The sequence below is a fragment of the Eubalaena glacialis genome, chromosome 4 (genome assembly GCF_028564815.1).
Source record: "Eubalaena glacialis isolate mEubGla1 chromosome 4, mEubGla1.1.hap2.+ XY, whole genome shotgun sequence".
In the NCBI taxonomy this organism is placed as follows: Eukaryota; Metazoa; Chordata; class Mammalia; order Artiodactyla; family Balaenidae; genus Eubalaena; species Eubalaena glacialis.
In genome coordinates, this window is record NC_083719.1 from 89,494,060 (window position 1) to 89,513,350 (window position 19,291).

At 36.6% G+C, this 19,291-nt stretch overlaps 1 protein-coding gene across 7 annotated transcripts in view; it reads left to right on the forward strand.

Moving 5' to 3' along the window:
- Positions 1 to 19,291, forward strand: part of FER (FER tyrosine kinase) — a 434,937-nt gene that overhangs the window by 357,587 nt on the left and 58,059 nt on the right. Inside the window, exon 18 of one of the 7 annotated variants that reach the window (XM_061189503.1) lies at positions 3,522 to 3,807. The exons of the other annotated variants lie outside the window; for them this stretch is intronic. Within the exon in view, the coding sequence (XP_061045486.1) occupies positions 3,522 to 3,561 (40 nt within the window). The 3' untranslated portion in view covers positions 3,562 to 3,807. Of the gene's footprint in view, positions 1 to 3,521; positions 3,808 to 19,291 lie in introns of those variants that run through there. 7 annotated transcript variants of the gene reach the window in all.

Consider the following 19,291-nt stretch of genomic DNA (forward strand, 5'->3'; position numbering starts at 1 on the left):
CTTGTTCTTCTGACTTGTCAGAAAGGATGAAACAGTGAGGGCTCAGACCGCTACATCCAGGGATGGCTCATTCATTTCTTAGTGCTCAGAACCTCATATCTACAGCTGTTGTTTCTTTCCTGATGCAGCCAGTAATTGACTCAGTTCCAGAAACTATACTTTCAGTCTGAGAGACTCCCTGACCTTTATTGAATTCTCTATGGAAAACTACAGTTATGTGCTTGGAAATAATTGCTGATGTACCTTTAAAACACAGAAAAATACCTCTAAACATCCACCGTGTGGTCTAGGATAGCTACTTAAGTCCAAAGGGGACTTCCTCTCCTCCTCCCTTGCACCCAGTTGTCTAGTCATCTGGGCCCCATCATATGTGCGTTCTGAGGTAAAGGCCCTGCAGCTTCCCACACTTGCTAGATCTTAAAGCGGTCCAGCTCCATTCCTCTTGGAAGGGCTAGAGCAATAGGAGCAGTACTCCCTTGCTTTTATCCTCTGTTTACTTATTCACCTTAGCCATTATATATGGAGCTACTACACAGAAGGTGCTTGAAAAAAAGAGAGTTTGAGATCTTGATTTCGGGGCTGTGCCCATCAAAACCCAAGCATGGACAGGAAAATTTTCTAAGTCAGAGTAATTGGATAATTTTCATTTTCAATAAAGGGATTGATTAATGAATCAGAATTCACTGCCTATGCCATTTCTCACAGCTACGAACTTACAGTGAATAAAGCAAACCTCCTCCAACCTAATCTCTACTTTCTTTCATCTTGCAGACACTTACTGGAGTGTTTATTTTGTGCAAAGCATTATATTAGGTACTGGCTGTATCGCTCCTTGTAATTATATAGCTTATAATCAGGTACAGAAGGCAGATAAAAAGGTAAACACATAATTAGGTATTCACTAGTTGTGATAAAAGCTGTGATGGAAGCAAACAGGATACAATGATGAGAATAAATTTTATGGAAGTGGGAAGGGAAAATCTACTTACATGGGGAATCAGGAAAGACTTCTGAGAATTATTCATTTTGGTGAAAACTGAAGGAGTTAGCAAGGTGAAGTTGGGGGGAACAGGATCCCAGGCTGTTTTGAAAGGTCGCTGTGGGGCCCACCAGCCAGCAGAAAAGATTATAATAGACTCTTACCCTTTCACATACTTCCAACACATAGAAACCTATTAATAACCCCTGAATTCTTAACTGGCAAAATTCTGAGATTATTTTTTACAGTGTTTTAAATATTTATTGGCATTTATTATATGTACTTCCATCTAATCATGGTTTATCTTTCAATGTAGTCACTTTGGGGAAACAAGAAGGCTTTGGCACACATCTGTATTGAATGCCAGTACAAAATTCTAAATACAGATCATTTTAAGGTTATCTGCCTTTGGGGATTATCTCTGCTGCTATTTATTACAACACATAATGAAGACTTGTATATATATTGTGTGCTTCTCATACCTAAAATAATAATAAATTGTTGATGTTAATCCATACAAAGCATACTTCAACTCTTGTTACATTTTCATTTTTAAAGATTACTGTTTTAAGAAAGATATTCCTAATTAACTATATTAGGAGTCATAAAAAGTAAAAATATCCTTCATGTTTTTATGTTCAAACTTAATTTTTACATTTCACTTGGGACCCAGAATCAGTCAGTACTTTCAGAAGTAGGCCCCTGAAATCAATACATATGTTCTCTAAGTAACAATTGTTATTTCATAATAGCATGGACAAAGAACATATATTTCCTCAGCCTCTCCTTCTCTACCCAATTATTGGTCACACACATCTTTGTCATACCTTTGTGAGATATACAAGTTTTTTCATGAGAGAAATACGGTAACTATTTCTTAATTATGAAGTAGTATACTTTAAGTTCCTAGATCCTCAAGGTATACTTTTTACATGTAATTATGAACTTTGGCATATTGTGAATATCTGTGACCACTTTCAGTTGTCAGTTTCGTAGGCATAAAATAACAGTCTTCATCTTAATAAGGCATTCACAGTAAACACTTTTAGTATCAGTATGTGATTTTAGACTGTTGTCTTTGGCCTCGTTAATAATTTGATGATATTTCTAAATTCATATTTGGGAGTTACTTAATAAAAAGCAGGAAAAATGCAGTTAGGATAGTTTGTCATCATTTGGGTGTTTGCTGCTTTATAGTATGCACTGCATCATGTGTATAATCTGTAATGCAGCAATGCACAGTGAGGATTATAAGTACTGTGCTGCCCACACTAACATTCAGCAATACCTATAGGTTAATCAAGCGTAAAGTTCTAAAGTATGTGGATGGCAGTGTATTAAAATAATGAATACACATGTTATGCAAATAAAATGGATTATAATTTTTATTTTAATATCTGGAGCATGCATACTTCCTGTTAAAACTGAAATGTAGTTTTGCTTTGGAAACTTTATAAAATGATTCTAAAGTATATATAGAAAGATAAATATGCCAAAATAATGAAGAAAACATTGTAAAAGCAAAAAGGATGAAGAAGTTTCCCATTTGTGTGTTAAAACACTTTATAAACCTATAGTAATTAAGACAGTAATGTGTGGGCATAAATGTATACAAAAATATTGGGAAAATAGAATATAATGTCAAGAAACAGACTAAAGTATAGATAAAGATTTGGAGTACAATAAAAGTGATATTGTAAATTAGTAGGAAAACATTTATTTTAATAAATGGTGCTGGAGCAATTAGCTAACTATTGGTGCTAGGGCTGGGATGAGGGCAGAGGAATAAACTTAAATACTCACACTTCATTTTATTACAAAATGAACTCCAGATGGAGAATCTTAATAGTCTGTTAAGGTTAAATAATTATTATTGGAAATATGGAAATTTTATAACTTAAAAATTAAATGATATTTAATATGTACCTTAATATTCTCATTAATTCTTCTAAAACCTTGCGTATCTATGTATACTAACTTGTTTATTTTTTGCTTGTTCTGTTTAATGCTAAAAGTGATATATTAAAGTTCTCTATTATTTAGTAATTTTTTCAAGACCTCCTTGAATTTCAAGCCTCTTTGCCTTTTATTTATTGCCTGTTGTGTACTTCCACATAGCAATCAACCAACCACTGTTACATGGAAACCTGGAAGAAAAGGTTTGAAATAGGTGTGGTAAACTAAATCTGAATATTCCATAACATATAAAGAGCTCTTAAAAAGCAATAAAAGAGCAAATAGAAAAATGAGCAGAGCACATGGACAGGCAGTTAATTTAGAACATGAACAGGTTTATTAATTTCTAATAAACATTTGAAAATGAAGAAATGTAAATTTAAAACAATGAAATATTTTCTGCTATCAGATTGGTAAAGATTCTTTAAATCTTTAATTCTTATTATTAATAAGTAATGAAAAACACATTCTCATATGCTCTTGGAAGAGGTATATATTGGTACAAGTTTTTCGGATTCAAATTATTAAAATGTACTAAACATCTGTAAGAATGCATACCCTTTGACACAGCAATTCACCTCTTAAGAATTTACCTCAAGGGACTTCCCTGGTGGCACAGTGGTTAAGAATCCTCCTGCCAATGCAGGGGCACAAGTTCAAGCCCTGGTCCGGGAAGATCCCACATGCTGCGGAGCAGCTAAGCCCTTGCGCCACAACTACTGAGCCTGCGCTCTAGAGCCTACGAGCCACAACTACTGAGCCCACACGCTACAACTGCTGACGCCCACGTGCCTAGAGCCCGTGCTCTGCAATGAGAGAAGCCACCACAATGAGAAGCCCGTGCACCACAATGAAGAGTAGCCCCTGCTCGTCGCAACTAGAGAAAGCCCGCATGCAGCAACGAAGACCCAATGCAGCCAAAAATAAATACATAAAATAAATAAATTTATTTTAAAAAAAAAAGAATTTACCTCAAATCAGTAATCAAAGAAGACATAAAAAAATGTTTTGAAAAATATACTGTTTTGGGTTGTCTATCATATCATTGTATATAATAGCAAATTTTGGGAAACATCCTAAATCTCAACATATATGAGATTATAATTTTACTATTAATAGACATAATCACAATACTAAATAAAGTATGATCTAATTTTATAGAAATAAATTTGTATTTCTATATGCATAAATATTGATACTTTAGGACATATAGCAATGTATTAATAATTGTGAATAGGTTTTCTTTTTATACGTTTATACTTATCTCTGCTTTCGAAATGATTCAGAGTGGACATACTTTACAATTAAAAAAAAAAATAAAGCCATCTCCATATTTTAAAAATGATGAAGAAGATGATTAAAGATTTTATACTGTAGTAAATATCACAGTTAAAATATATTTGTTTAATAAAAAATTTGACATTTAGTATGAGACTTACATATTTGGTGAACTTTAATTGATTTTTTTTCACATTTTGATGCTTAAGAGAGATCAGTTTTCCCCTGAGGAGGCTTTTTTTTTTATATTCCTTCCTCTCTTTACTGTACTATCCTAACACTTATCAAAGATGACAAACTATAGTCCTCTGTTAATTTATCTGTACCTTCTATTAAATATGTCCAATGAATATGTAATATGAGCCACTATGTTATTTAAAATATTCTAGTAGCAACATTAAAATGTAAAAAGGTAAAATTGATTTAATAGTATAGTTTATTAACTCAATATATTAAAAATTTCTTATTTTAACATGTAATTAATATGAAACATTATTGAGGTATTTTACATTCTTTTGTTTGTTTTACAAGTTTTCAAAATCCAGTGGGTATTTTATACTTAAAGTACATTTCCATTTGGACTAAGTGCATTTCAGATGTCACATGTGGCTAGTGCCTACCATACTGACCAGCACAGCATTAGAATGTTAATCTCTTTGAGGACCAGGGCATCTCTTTTACTCTTATATCCCCAGTGCCTAGTAAGTGTCTGGAACTTAGTAAGCACTTTTAATATTCGAATCTGCTTCTGCAGAGTTTTTTCTGCTACTCCTACCTCTGTAGTATCACTTGCTCTGTTGTACTTTTCATTTACATGCCTATCTCCTGTAATAACTGTGTGTTCCTCAAAAGAGCAACCATGTTTTATTCAACTTTATATGCCTGATATAGTAGATGTTCCATACATGGTTATTGGAAGGAAGTTGGGGAAGAAGAGAAAATACTCATTTTTTATTACAGAGAATTTTTTTTCTGGTAATTCAGTCTCTTGAAATATTATATGTTAAATCTCACAACGTCAAATAGAATTATATAGCGTTTAGCAATAGAAATTGAAAAACCTCAACTCTTCATTTATTGGGTCTTTAGATTAAGCCATCCAAAATGGTTGATCGCTGATTTTCTTTTTGAAGATCACTATGGTTTAGAGCTTCAGTAGCCTTACTTAGTATAACTCTGTCCCGTGTTGAATAAAGTTTATAGCTACAGAGTTCTTCCCTGTCAATCCTAATAATCCCTTGCTGTAACATAAGACTTTTCTCCGGTGATCCTCAGTGGAGGAGGACAACAGTTGGTCAGCATTAATCATAATGTGAGCTTTCACATTAGTAATGTTACTTATTATATTTTCCTTCAATGTTCTTTTTCTAAATTATTGAACACCAATTTTTCAAAATTTACATCAGAATTTTAAAAATATATTTTTCTGATAGAAAAGATGAGATCAGTAATGTATTTATTTATTGGGTTTGTGAGATATCTTTCCCCACATAAATGATGTTCTAAATACCACTGGTGAGCACTTGTCGACTGTCAGTAATAACTGAACAGCCATCAAATGCCAATATGGTGTTAATTGCTAAGAGCAAGAAATAATCTATGTTTTTTTTCTGATGTGCTCTTAGCTTATAGTTTTATTTTAGGTGGGGGCCTAGGAATCACTGTTGAGCCATGTTATCATCATGCATACTGCTTATCAGAGTAGCTGGAGTGTAAATTAAAATAGGTTTGCTGTCAGACCCAGTTCAAATCCAGGCTTTACTACTTGTCTGGCATCTCTACATCTTATCTGTATGTTATCTATCTCATAAATTAGTTGCAAGGATTACACGAGAAAAATCTGTCTGAAGTACTTGACTATTTATTGCACATATATGCATTAATATACGATATTTGTTTTTCTTTTTCTGACTTACTGCACTCTGTATGACAGTCTCTACATCCATCCACGTCTCTACAAATGACCCAATTTCGTTCCTTTTTATGGCTGAGTAATATTCCATTGTATATATGTACCACATCTTCCTTATCCATTCGTCTGTTGATGGGCATTTAGGTTGCTTCCATGACCTGGCTATTGTAAATAGTGCTGCAAGGAACATTGGGGTGCATGTGTCTTTCTGAATTATGGTTTTCTCTGGGTATATGCCCAGTAGTGGGATTGCTGGGTCATATGGTAATTCTGTTTTTAGTTTTTTAAGGAACCTCCATACTGTTCTCCATAGTGGTTGTATCAATTTACATTCCCACCAACAGTGCAAGAGGGTTCCCTTTTCTCCACATCCTCTCCAGCATTTGTTGTTTGTAGATTTTCTGATGATGCCCATTCTAACAGGTGTGAGGTGATACCTCATTGTAGTTTTGATTTGCATTTCTCTAATAATTAGTGATGTTGAGCAGCTTTTCATGTGCTTCTTGGCCATCTGTTTGTCTTCTTTGGAGAAATGTCTGTGTAGGTCTTCGGCCCATTTTTGGATTGGGTTGTTTGTTTTTTTAATATTGAGCTGCATGAGCTGTTTATATATTTTGGAGATTAATCCTTTGTCCGTTGATTTGTTTGGAAATATTTTCTCCCTTTCTGAGAGTTGTCTTTTTGTCTCGTTTATGGTTTCCTTTGCTGTGCAAAAGCTTTCAAGTTTAATTAAGTCCTATTTGTTTATTTTTCTTTTTATTTCCATTTCTCTAGGAGGTGGGTCTAAAAAGATCTTGCTGTGATTTATGTCAAAGAGTGTTCTTCCTAAGTTTTTCTCTAAGAGTTTTATAGTGTCCAGTCTTACATTTAGATCTTTAATCCATTTTGAGTTTATTATTGTGTATGGTGTTAGGGAGTGTTCTAATTTCATTCTTTTGCAGTAGCTGTCCACTTTTCCCAGCACCACTTATTGAAGAAGCTGTCTTTTCTCCATTGTATATCCTTGCCTCCTTTGTCATAGATTAGTTGACCATAGGTGCATGGATTTATCTCTGGGCTTTCTATCCTGTTCCATTGATCTGTATTTCTGTTTTTGTGCCAGTACCATATTGTCTTGATGACTGTAGCTTTGTAGTATAGTCTGAAGTCAGGGAGTCTGATTCCTCCAGCTCCGTTTTTTTCCCTCAAGACTGCATTGGCTATTCAGGGTCTTTTGTGTCTCCATACAAATTATAAGATTTTTTGTTCTAGTTCTGTAAAAACTGCCATTGGTAATTTGATAGGGATTGCATTGAATCTGTAGATTGCTTTGGGTAGTATAGTCATTTTCACAATGTTGATGCTTCCAATCCAAGAACATGGTATATCTCTCCATCTGTTTGTATCATCTTTCATTTCTTTCATCAGTGTCGTATAGTTTTCTGAGTACAGGTCTTTCACCTCCTTAGGTAGGTTTATTCCTAGGTATTTTATTCTTTTTGTTGCCGTGGTGAATGGGAGTGTTTCCTTAATTTCTCTTTCTGATCTTTTATTGTTAGTGTATAGGAATGCAAGAGATTTCTGTGCATTAATTTTGTATCCTGCAACCTTACCAAATTCATTGATTAGCTCTAGTAGTTTTCTGGTGGCATCTTTAGGATTCTCTATGTATAGTATCATGTCATCTGCAAACAGTGACAGTTTTACTTCTTCTTTTCCAATTTGCATTCCTTTTATTTCTTTTTCATCTCTGATTGCCATGGCTAGGACTTCCAAAACTATGTTGAATGATAGTGGCGAGAGTGGACATCCTTGTCTCGTTCCTGATCTTAGAGGAAATGCTTTCTGTTTTTCACCATTGAGAATGATGTTTGCTGTGGGTTTGTCGTATATGGCCTTTATTACGTTGAGGTAGTTTCCCTCTATGCCCACTTTCTGGAGACTTTTTGTCATAAATGGGTGTTGAATTTTGTCAAAAGCTTTTTCTGCATGTATTGAGATGATCATATGGTTTTTATTCTTTAATTTGTTAATACGGTGTATCACACTGATTGATTTGTGTATACTGAAGAATCCTTGCATCCCTGGGATAAATCCCACTTGATCATGGTGTATGATCCTTTTAAAGTGTTGCTAGATTCTGTTTGCTAGTATTTTCTTTAGGATTTTTGCATCTATATTCATCAGTGATATTGGTCTGTAATTTTCTTTTTTTGTAGTATCTTTGTCTGGTTTCGGTATCAGGGTGATGGCCTCATACAATGAGTTTGGGAGTGTTCCTTCCTCTGCAATTTTTTGGAAGAGTTTGAGAAGGATGAGTGTTAGCTCTTCTCTAAATGTTTGATAGAATTCACCTGTGAAGCCATCTGGTCCTGGACTTTTGTTTGTTAGAAGTTTTTTAATCCAATTTCAATTTCATTACTTATGATTGGTCTGTTCATATTTTCCATTTCTTCCTGGTTCAGTCTTGGAAGGTTATACCTTTCTAAGAATTTGTCCATTTATTCTGGGTTGTCCATTTTATTGGCATATAGTTGCTTGTAGCAGTCTCTTATGATGCTTTGTATTTCTGTGGTGTCCATTATAACTTCTCCTTTTCATTACTAATTTTATTGATTTCAGATCTCTCCCTCTTTTTCTTGATGAGTCTGGCTAAAGGTTTGTCAATTTTGTTTATCTTCTTAAAGAACCAGCTTTTAGTTTTATTGATCTTTGCTATCGTTTCCTTCATTTCTTTTTCATTTATTTCTGAACTGATCTTTATGATTTCTTTCCTTCTGCTAACTTTGGGTTTTGTTTGTTCTTCTTTCTGTAGTTTCTTTAGGTGTAAGGTTAGATTGTTTATTTGAGATTTTTCTTGTTTCTTGAGGTAGGCTTGTATAGCTATAAACTTCCCTCTTAGAACTGCTTTTGCTGCCTCCCATAGGTTTTGGATCATCGGGTTTTCATTTTAATTTGTCTCTAGGTATTTTTTGATTTCCTCTTTGATTTCTTCAGTGATCTCTTGGTTATTTAGTAACGTGTTTCTTAGTCTCCATGTTTTTTACGTTTTTTTTCCCTGTAATTGATTTCTAATCTCATAGCATTGTGGTCGGAAAAGATGCTTGATAAGATTTCAATTTTCTTAAATTTACTGAGGCTTGATTTGTGACCCAAGATGTGATCAATCCTGGAGAATGTTCCATGTGCACTTGAGAAGAAAGTGTAATCTGATGGTTTTGGGTGGAATGTCCTATAAATATCAGTTAAATCTATCTGGTCTATTGTGTCATTTAAAGCTTGTGTTTCCTTATTAATTTTCTATCTGGATGATCTGTCCATTGGTGTGAGGTGTGAACGCCCCCCACTATTACTGTGTTACTGTCGATCTCCTCTTTTATAGCTGTTAGTGGTTGCCTTATGTATTGAGGTGCTCCTATGTTGGGTGCATATATATTTATAATTGTTATATCTTCCTCTCAGATTGATTCCTTGATCATTATGTTGTGTCCTTCCTTGTCTCTTGTAACATTCTTTATTTTAAAGTCTATTTTATCTGATATAAGTATTGCTACTCCAGCTTTCTTTTGATTTCCATTTGCATGGAATATCTTTTTCCATCCCCTCACTTTCAGTCTGTATGTGACCCTAGGTCTGAAGTGGGTTTCTTGCAGACAGCATATATGTGGGTCTTGTTTTTGTATCCATTCAGTGAGCCTGTGTCTTTTGGTTGGAGCACTTAATCCTTTCAAGTTTAAGGTAATTATTGATATGTATGTTCCTATTACCATTTTTTTAATTGTTATGAGTTTGTTTTTGTAGGTCCTTTTCTTCTCTTGTGTTTCCCACTTAGAGAAGTTCCTTTAGCATTTGTTGTGGAGCTGGTTTGGTGGTGCTGAATTCTCTTAGCTTTTGCTTGTCTGTAAAGCTTTTGATTTTGCCATCAAATCTGAATGAGATCCTTGCTGGGTAGAGTAATCTTGGTTGTAGGTTCTTCCCTTTCATCACTTTAAATATACCATGCCACTCCCTTCTGGCTTGTAGAGTTTCTGCTGAGAAATCAGCTGTTAACCTTATGGGAGTTCCCTTTGTATGTTATTTGTCGTTTTTCCCTTGTTGCTTTCAATAATTTGTCTTTAATTTTTGTCAATTTGATTACTATGTGTCTCAGCATGTTTCTTCTTGGGTTTATCCTGCCTGGGACTCTCTGCTCTTCCTGGACTTGGGTGGTTATTTCCTTTCCCATCTTAGGGAAGTTTTCGACTATAATCTCTTCAAATATTTTCTCGGTCCTTTCTCTCTCTCTTCTCCTCTGGGACCCCTATAATGTGAATGTTGGTGTGTTTAATGTTGTCGCAGAGGTCTCTTAGGCTGTCTTCATTTCTTTTCATTCTTTTTTTTTATTCTGTTCCACAGCAGTGAATTCCACCATTCTGTCTTCCAGGTCACTTATTCGTTCTTCTGCCTCAGTTATTCTGCTATTGATTCCTTCTAGTATATTTTTCATTTCAGTTATTGTATTGTTCATCTCTGTTTGTTTGTTCTTTAATTCTTCTAGGTGTTTATTCTTTAATTCTTCTAGGTCTTTGTTAAACATTTCTTGCATCTTCTCGATCTTTGCCTCCATTCTTTTTCCGAGGTCCTGGATCATCTTCACTATCATTATTATGAATTCTTTTTCTGGAAGGTTGCCTATCTCCACTTCATTTAGTTGTTTTTCTGGGGTTTTATGTTGTTCCTTCATCTGGTGCAAAGTCCTTTGCCTTTTCATTTTGTCTATCTTTCTGTGAATGTGGTTTTCCTTCCACAGGCTGCAGAATTGTAGTTCTTCTTGTTTCTGAAGTTGTATAGTTTTGCCATGTTTGTTCCTGACCAGCTTTCATGCCAGGCCTCTTTTTCTCTGTTCCAATGTCTCTAGAGCCTCTGCAAAGGCACCAACCTTGGTCTAGCTTTTAGGAATTTGGGAACATATAAGAGGAGGATAAGGCTAGCTTCCAGTTAGAGGGAATAGAGCCATGGGGGAACCCAAGACAGTATCCAAGGTAAAATCCAGCTCATTAATCACAAACTGACCTAACAAGCCTCCCATCTAGAGGAGAAATGAAAGAGAATGAACCAATATCTGGTGGAAAGGAGCCACAAACAGAGATAGAAAAATCAGTGGTAGGGAGGTGGTAAGAGGCTGAGCTTGGTGAAAGGCCCATAAAAGATAAGTACTCTTCATAGTGCCCTTGTGGCTTCAGCCCTGTGAGGAAATAAGCAAATAAGGACACCAAAACTGGTTTTCAATTCCACTCCACTCTTTAGCGCTTGAGGTTTCTATCAGGCTTGATTCTACTCTTTTCCTTATGGACTTGGCCCCCACCCAATTAACTTGGGAAGGATGTCCTGTCCTAGTTTCCTCCTGAAGACATAATAGGCCTACCATCCAACCCTAGCCCCTGACTGATTCACTGACTGGCTCTTCCCAGTTCCCTGCAGTGTAACTCAAGCCTGGAGGATTTCTGTCACATTGGAACTGGAGGGACTTCTGCCTTGGAAGTGTAGGAGAGGATGTCATGTGTAGGGCTGGAACAAAGGATATACAGGAAAAGGAGGGTGGGGAAAAGAGGAGGAACAGCTACTTTACCCCTTGGTTTAATAAAAGAAGAAAATACTTTATCTCCTGAATTGCCCATGGGATACTTGCAGGTCTTCAGGGTATTTTGTAATTCATATTATTCATTATTAATTATCGTGCATGTTTCTTGTACTGGGCATTATCAAAGACAGTAAAAAGATGTTAGAGGAGAGATTCAGTGAGACCATAATGTTAACTAAAAGCCTTAGACTTAGTTACTCTCCCCAGAACTTCCATTTTTCTTGTTTGAAGCTGTACTACTGCCTTAAAAATTCTTCATTTCTCCAGTTTCTCCCACTCTTTTAGGATGCAGTCAGCTGTCTGCGAGTTTCCGTCTGATGTTTCACAGATTGGAGGCTGTGAAGTCACTTACCCTCTTTGAACAGTTAGACTATTCTAGTTGTCTAAGAAAGCAATGGAGGGCCTGTACTGTGACACATGCAATGTGAATGACAAGGAAAGGTTGAATTCAAGAGTTTTTTCAGATGTAGAGTAATTATAAATTATTGATGTGATAGAGTGAAGAAAAGGGAAAGGTCAAAGAAGATTTTGAGAGTACATTTCTAATGCGGATAGGGGGCCCATGGCAATCCATGAACCAAGATAGGGAATAAGAGTCAGGAGCAGATTTGTGGGGGAGGAACAATTTGACATTTGTTTTGGACTTGTTGAGTTTGAAATAATTGTAGGCCATCTAGGAAGAGGAATCTTTAAAAGTCCAGCTGAAATAGTGGAGTGGGAGATATAAAACTGGGATCTGTTGATGGCTCTCTGTGATCATTAAAGCCATGAGAGAGAACAAGATTGCCTAAGGAGAGAGAAGTGGGCCTGGGCTAGAGCAACATTTAAGGAGTAGGAAGAAGAAGAGCCATTGAAAGACTCAAAAGGAGCACAGAGGGGCCGGATGTGTCAAGGGAGGTATAGATGAGCCTCAGGTCTTTTCTTTAATATTATCTATCAAAATCTCCCCCTTGTCTCCCACAGACACCTTCCTGAATCTCTGCCCTGCTGCCAACCCTGCAGAAGATTCCCACTCCCACCCTGTACCCCAAAAGGACAGGGCCCATGTCTTTACTTCTCATTCTTCATAACTTAGGGACCTTAGTAAAGGATAGGAAAATTGTTTCTATTGAACCTTACCAAGGGAGCATTTTTTAAGGAAATATAGTTTGACCGTTAACTTCAGATGTCAGAAGTAGTTTTTATTTCATTTTTTCCCCATTAAGATTTAGAGATTTTCTGGTTAAATCAACATTAAAATTGTAGTAATTATATGCGCTGGCATGAAAGCAACCCCCCCCCCCATTTTCTTCTGGATAGGATGTGTAGATATGGGAGCACACATTTTGCTGACATGTTCTGAAGCTTAGTATTTTGATAAATTTACCTGGGAATAAGAATTGATTGAAAACTTCTCAGTTTTACATTGGCTGAGGTTAAGTATCAGTTAGAAAGATAGGCAGCCAATTAGCTGACAGGACCTGCACAGTGCTAGATGGATTGCAATAAAAAAATTGAGTCAGAGAGAACACTGCTATCAATTACCAGCTGACTGGAGAGTATGTTATTGAATCATATCAGAAATAAAGGCCAAAACTTTTTTCTCTGACTTCCCGAAAAAGCTCAAATTGCAAATACCTTTAGTGCCTAGTAAGCAAAACAGTGCTGCCTTATGTAATGTGAAATATTATTGTAGACAATGAAAGTGCTTAGGTTTTTCTTGCTGTTAGCAGATGAAGCCTGGTTTTATTCTGTGAACACAAAAACCATATTCACATTACATTAAAAAGTAATGCATTATTTTAGTGGCTCTTAATAGTGATTCATATAAAGCCTTAAATAGAAAAAAAATGGGTTAAAGTAGAAGAGAATTACACCTATAATAAATTAAAATCACATTTCCCTTTTCATTATATTGGATAATTACACAGACACAAAAGAAGAAATAGTACAAAAGATATCCTTTCTGAAGCAATATTAAAGTCATCTTGAACTGGGCAACTTACCACATATTAATCATAAGGTCAGTTCACTTCATGCTCATATTGGCCAAATTTTTCATATGAATCCCATGGAAAAGAGTTTGGTTGTCATTTGTAAGATATGTATCATCAATGGTATTGTTACTAGGGGCACAGAAAAATAGAAAAATAGTGTTATGAAAGACCTAGGCAACTAGAAAATATATCTTTTTAAAATTGTCATCAGAAAGCTATTGATCTCCCATCCAAGTACTAACCAGGCCCAACCCTGCTTAGCTTCTGAGATCAGATGAGATCAGGTGCGTTCAGGGTGGTATGGCCGTAGACAGAAAGCTATTGATGATTTTTGAGAGAGCAGGGAAAAAAAATTACTAAATTCTAAACCTGTTGAAATGATTTTGGTGTTTGATGCTGCCCCTTCTAAAAATCTTGAACTTCAAATGCTTTTTCCTTTAACACCCCTGTTAGTGACAGATAAAGATTAAAGCCTTCTAACTTATAACTGGAGACATTAAGAATACACAGAAAGTGCCTTTCATCATCTGAGTCATCTTATAATAGGGTGGAGTGTATTTAAATTGCAATGAACTAGGGGGAAAGAGATTGTTATGTGGTGGAGATAGACATTCTTATCATGTGAGTGGAGAACTTGGAGAGTTGAGCATTCTCCTCATAACTCATTACTGCCCTTCAACTCACAAGCAGTGCCAGAATCCACTGGACCCATGCTCTGTGATAGCTCCTCTTCCTCCACATTTCTTGCCTATGTTTAGAGAACTGGAAAAATTTGTAGGAACTAGTAGCTACCTACATGTGAGTCCCTATAAGGGTCTACATTCAAGTATAAGACTGAATGAAGGCCTAACTAGGTCAGCATCTCCGGAGGGCACAGAGGTGGCCTCTCTTACCTTGTGTACATAACATGATGAGTTCTACATGGCACTAGAGAGGACCTTTTTCATGAGTAAAAAAAATTTTCATATTTTGAAAATATAAATTAAACTTCCTTTCTCCATTTTCCCACAAGCCATGTTAATGATATCCTATTTCATCAAGAGTATCTGAAGTATTTATTAGGAATGTGAAAAACTCACAAAAGTTTCAGGTTATAGAATAATTAAAGATAGCAATTTTTTTCCTCTGCAGTGGACTTGATTGAACATTCACTAAACTGAAAAGCCATAAGAGGTACTGCAGATCAACTGTAAATATCACCCATATTCCAGCCATCACTAAGGACAGAAAAGTTTTGCCTTTTGTATCAGTTAGGACAAGCTAGATTATGCTGCGGTAACAAACAACATGAGAATCTCAGGAACTTAAAACAGCTAAATGTATTTCTCACTGCAGTCCATCATGGGTCAGAAAAGGAGCTCTGCTCACAGACACAGGAAGAATCTTTTGCTTCTACAATCACAGAGGCAGGGAACTTGCCAAGCCATGCACTGGCTCTTAAAGTTGCTTCCTAGACATAACAATCATCACTTCTCAAAATTTACTGACTAAATCAAGTCACATAGCCATGCTTGGGTTCAACGTGGTAAGGATGTATATGTTCAGCATGGTGAGGTATAATCCTCCTACAGGGAGAAACACTATACATTTGTGCACAATAATATAGCTACCACAGTGGCAATTCTACCTGCTATGCCAGTGGAGTATAGGTTCTTGAACAGTTTCCTTGGTTTATTGTGGTTTTAAAAGCCACCAGCTTAGAAGTCTAGAGACACATTAGGTGGGAGAGGCCTTAGACTTCATGGCCTGCTCTTCCCAGTGTGGCTTCCAGAGCATGGATTCCAAGGTTCTTTCTTCCTAAGTTGTTAGCACCAGTGAAATTTCCATGAAAATTATTACCTCCACCGTGGATTTCACATAGTAGCTTTAGGCTGAGGGGAAAAAAGCATTAAAAACCATCTCTGTTAGGAGACTGAAGATAGGAGAAGGATACAAGAGACTGCTATAAAAATCTGTTTACCTTCTGTTATGGACTTAATGGGATTTTTCACTAGGAACTGCTTTTTACATGAGTTTTTGAAAAAATTAAATAAGTTGTCAGTGAACCGTACTAAAGCATTTGGAAGCTCAGTTCCATTCTTCATTTGCTTGACTCTAATAATCTGACCCCAACTCCCTTCCCCATTGTTTTTATTATGTAAATTATATGCATGGCAAGCGTGGGTGCATTGTTTGTTGGAGAGCCACTGAGCAGGTGTGGGAATTAGACAAAGAGGCTTCAATCTGGGAAGTTTTCATAAAAGAGGTAGAACTTCAGGGACTACAAAATTGTTTGAAACTGTTAAATAACAAGAACTATACTTGAGGGAAATAAGAAGAATGACATGCCTTCATAGAGCATTTATTAAACAACTGCTATAGAACAGACTGTGCAAGATGTCAGGGATCCAAAGAAGAGGAAGAAATGATCTTCCCTTGAAAGACATACAAAAGCATACCTAGTGTACATAATCATTTGGGGGGAACTTTGGAGGGAGATTTATTCAAAGGCCTCAGAAGGCAAATTCAGCTAACAAAAGACATGAAGATGGGGGAACTCCCTGGTGGTCCAGTGGTTAAAACTTGGGCTTTCACTGCTGTGGGCCCAGGTTCGATCCCTGGTTGGGGAACTAAGATCCCACATGCTGTGCTGCATAGCCCAAAAAAAAAAAAAACAAGAAAGACATGAAGATGGACTAGAGAATAGGAAGAAATTAAGCATCAGAGCTCTCAGTGACAGTTCAATATATATATTAGCTCTGAGCTCCTTTTACACTTCATTTCGGCCCCTCCTGTGAAATCTACTGTTTTGCATGAAAATGTGAGAAGTGTAGAGCATTAGAATTGTAGATAGTATTCTAGTAGTCAATATTAATCAAGCTTAAAAGTTCTACCTCTTCAATGTTAGGGAGATTGATGGCCAGACAGTGACAAATAGGTCCTTTTTGTTATTGTTCTGTCACTAAAGATGGGATGTGATTACTTGATGACAAAAGCAACAACCTTGCATCACTTCTGGCCACTCTAATTTAGGCAAGAACCCAACTAGGTTGAGTGGTCTGCTCCTGTTTCATTAAGAAGGAGTTCAGGGTCAATGAAAAATGCCAACAGCTTTATCATCCCATTAAGTAACTCGGACAGTCCAAGTCAGCATTTGGAGCAATCTTGGGCACATCAGGAAGAGTTATATCAGGGAACGAGATGCTGTACTGCTCGAGCCAAGTTCACTTGCAGGGCACAAAAAGAAGAGCTTGTTCTATGCAATAAAGTGCTTGACTGTAGACACATAAATGTAGTTGTCTTCTTGCCAACCTAAAAGATAGATTGTCTAATCAGTCTTGTGAGTATTGAGTTAAAGAAAGACCAGCAAAAACATTTGGGGAAAAAGTAGGGTCCAGTGTGAATAAATTTTTCTTCAACTTATCTTTCATCTCAGAACTTTCTACCAGCCGAACTGCCACTCACACTTCAAAATTCAAAGGTCTCCTCCTCTTCTCAAATATCACCTCCTCGTAGGCCTTCCTGTCAACCCTGTTAAAATCATCTCCACCTGCTCCCTTACACTGTATTTATACCTGCTTTTTTCCCTAATAACAAATAGAACTATCAGCAATTGTATTACTTATTTACTTGTTTATTGTCTGTGTGTCAAACTAATTTGTAAGCTCCATGAGGAAAGGAATTTATCCTATATACTGTTGTATCTCAGTAAATATTTGTTAAATTAATTGTCAAAGCCATTACTCACCATAAATGCGTGATTTAGGAGAACACATTTTTCCTGGGGAAGGCAATTCATGTAGCTGAAAGTAGAGAGCTCTCTAGGCTTCGAATCCCTTCTTCCCTGCTCTTTTTTCCCCTAATAATTTTCCTTCTACCATTTTTTTACTGACAGTTGTTTTTATAAAAGTAAATAGTATTAAAACACTGATAATTTTAGAAGTCAAACATCAAAATAGTTCCTTGTGTCTCAGAGGCTGCATGGGAGTCCTTCATAAAGTGCCTACTGGAAGGAGTAAATGCTCCTTGTGGCCCTGATGGGGCCTCTGACCAGCCATGGGGCCCTGGCTTCCTCCGGAGACCCAAGCCTTCCACGGAAAATGAGGAACTTAGAGGGAATCCTTTCAGGGCCTTCTACTCTGTAGCATGCTAATTGTGATTATCGACATCTAGGTGATCTTTTCTCACCCTCATTTATATCCTGAAAAGTGGGAACATCTGAGAAATGGAATTTGTTTGTATGTTTATTTGTCTTAGGGTTTTGTTTAGTTTGGTTTGGCTGAGCTAGCCAGAACCGGAAAGCTTTTCTTTTTTTGGCCGCGTGGCTTACGAGATCTTAGTTCCCCCCGACCAGGGATCAAACCCGGGCCCCAGCGGTGAAAGTGCCAAGTCCTAACCACTGGACCGCCAGGGATTCCCCAGGAAAGCTTTTTAAGGACCTAGTCAATTTCCCTTCATTCCTGGAATCACTACGGGCCAAGAGCTGCTACCAAATGTCGTTTGGACGTCCTAAGGACACAGAGTGTTTCAAGAGCTTACTTCATTCGTAGAGCAAGAAAGGAGTGTAATGAATATGAAAACAAATGTGAATACCTTTTGTATTCATTCTAATTCCACATTAAGAAAATTGGAGAATATGAGAATAAATATGATATTGAATTTGTAACAATTTCTCTTTAATTCTTCCCTCTATAAGTAATCTTCAGGTTGTGAAGAGACAAGTACTGCTGCTTTTATTCATCAAATATCCTGTTCCTGTTTTTTTCAGGAAGCTCAAATAATCTGACTAGGATTATTTCCTTTATTTTACTTTCTTGATTGAAAACATAACCAAAATTTTATTGTTATGTTTCTTACAGACAAGAATACACGTTTGTGCTAACAATGTGTGGCAAACTCGGCTATAGAAAGCTTTGCCTAACAAAATTCTATTTTTCCCTTCACTGTAAACTTTCTAACAGCTCCAGTGTTGCACACGCACATAAAGTCACTGACTACCCAGTGTGTCCCAAAGAACAAGGTGACCCTCACCAGAGCTTATACAGCCAAAACAGGAAAGTGACTCTCTCCCCAAAGGAAATGCTCTCTTTGAAATCTACAAGCTAAAAAATAGCAAAAACATTTCCTTGTAGAGCTTTACTACAGTGACATAAAGAAGGAAACAGGATGTTTAAGGGAAATTTTTTCATATGACTTTATGAAGCTAAATCTACCTTCAAATTATGTGCTTTGGTGCTTTATGTTTGCTTTATAAATATTTTCTTGCCTGAGTTGTAAAGAATTCTCCCTCTCTCCCCCTTAAATCACTCATCTGTGCTTTGCAGTAGTTGGCATCAACCAGTACTTGGTATCTTTCCATGGAGGCAGACTCGGGGGGCATCCTGAGTGCTAGCAACATCTAACATTCAAAAGCAAAATAATGTTTTTCAGGGGATCTTTATTCAAGTGTGGTTCAGTGTTTTCTGAGATTATTCAGAGTTGAGATTTGTGGAAGAGAGAAAGGCTGTATACGTAAAGAATGTTGTTATTGGGACTTTATTGTCACTGATATTGCATTTGTCAGGAAATGTATGGTGATGTGTTTCTGCTTGCTTTTGTTTAAGGCCTTGAGT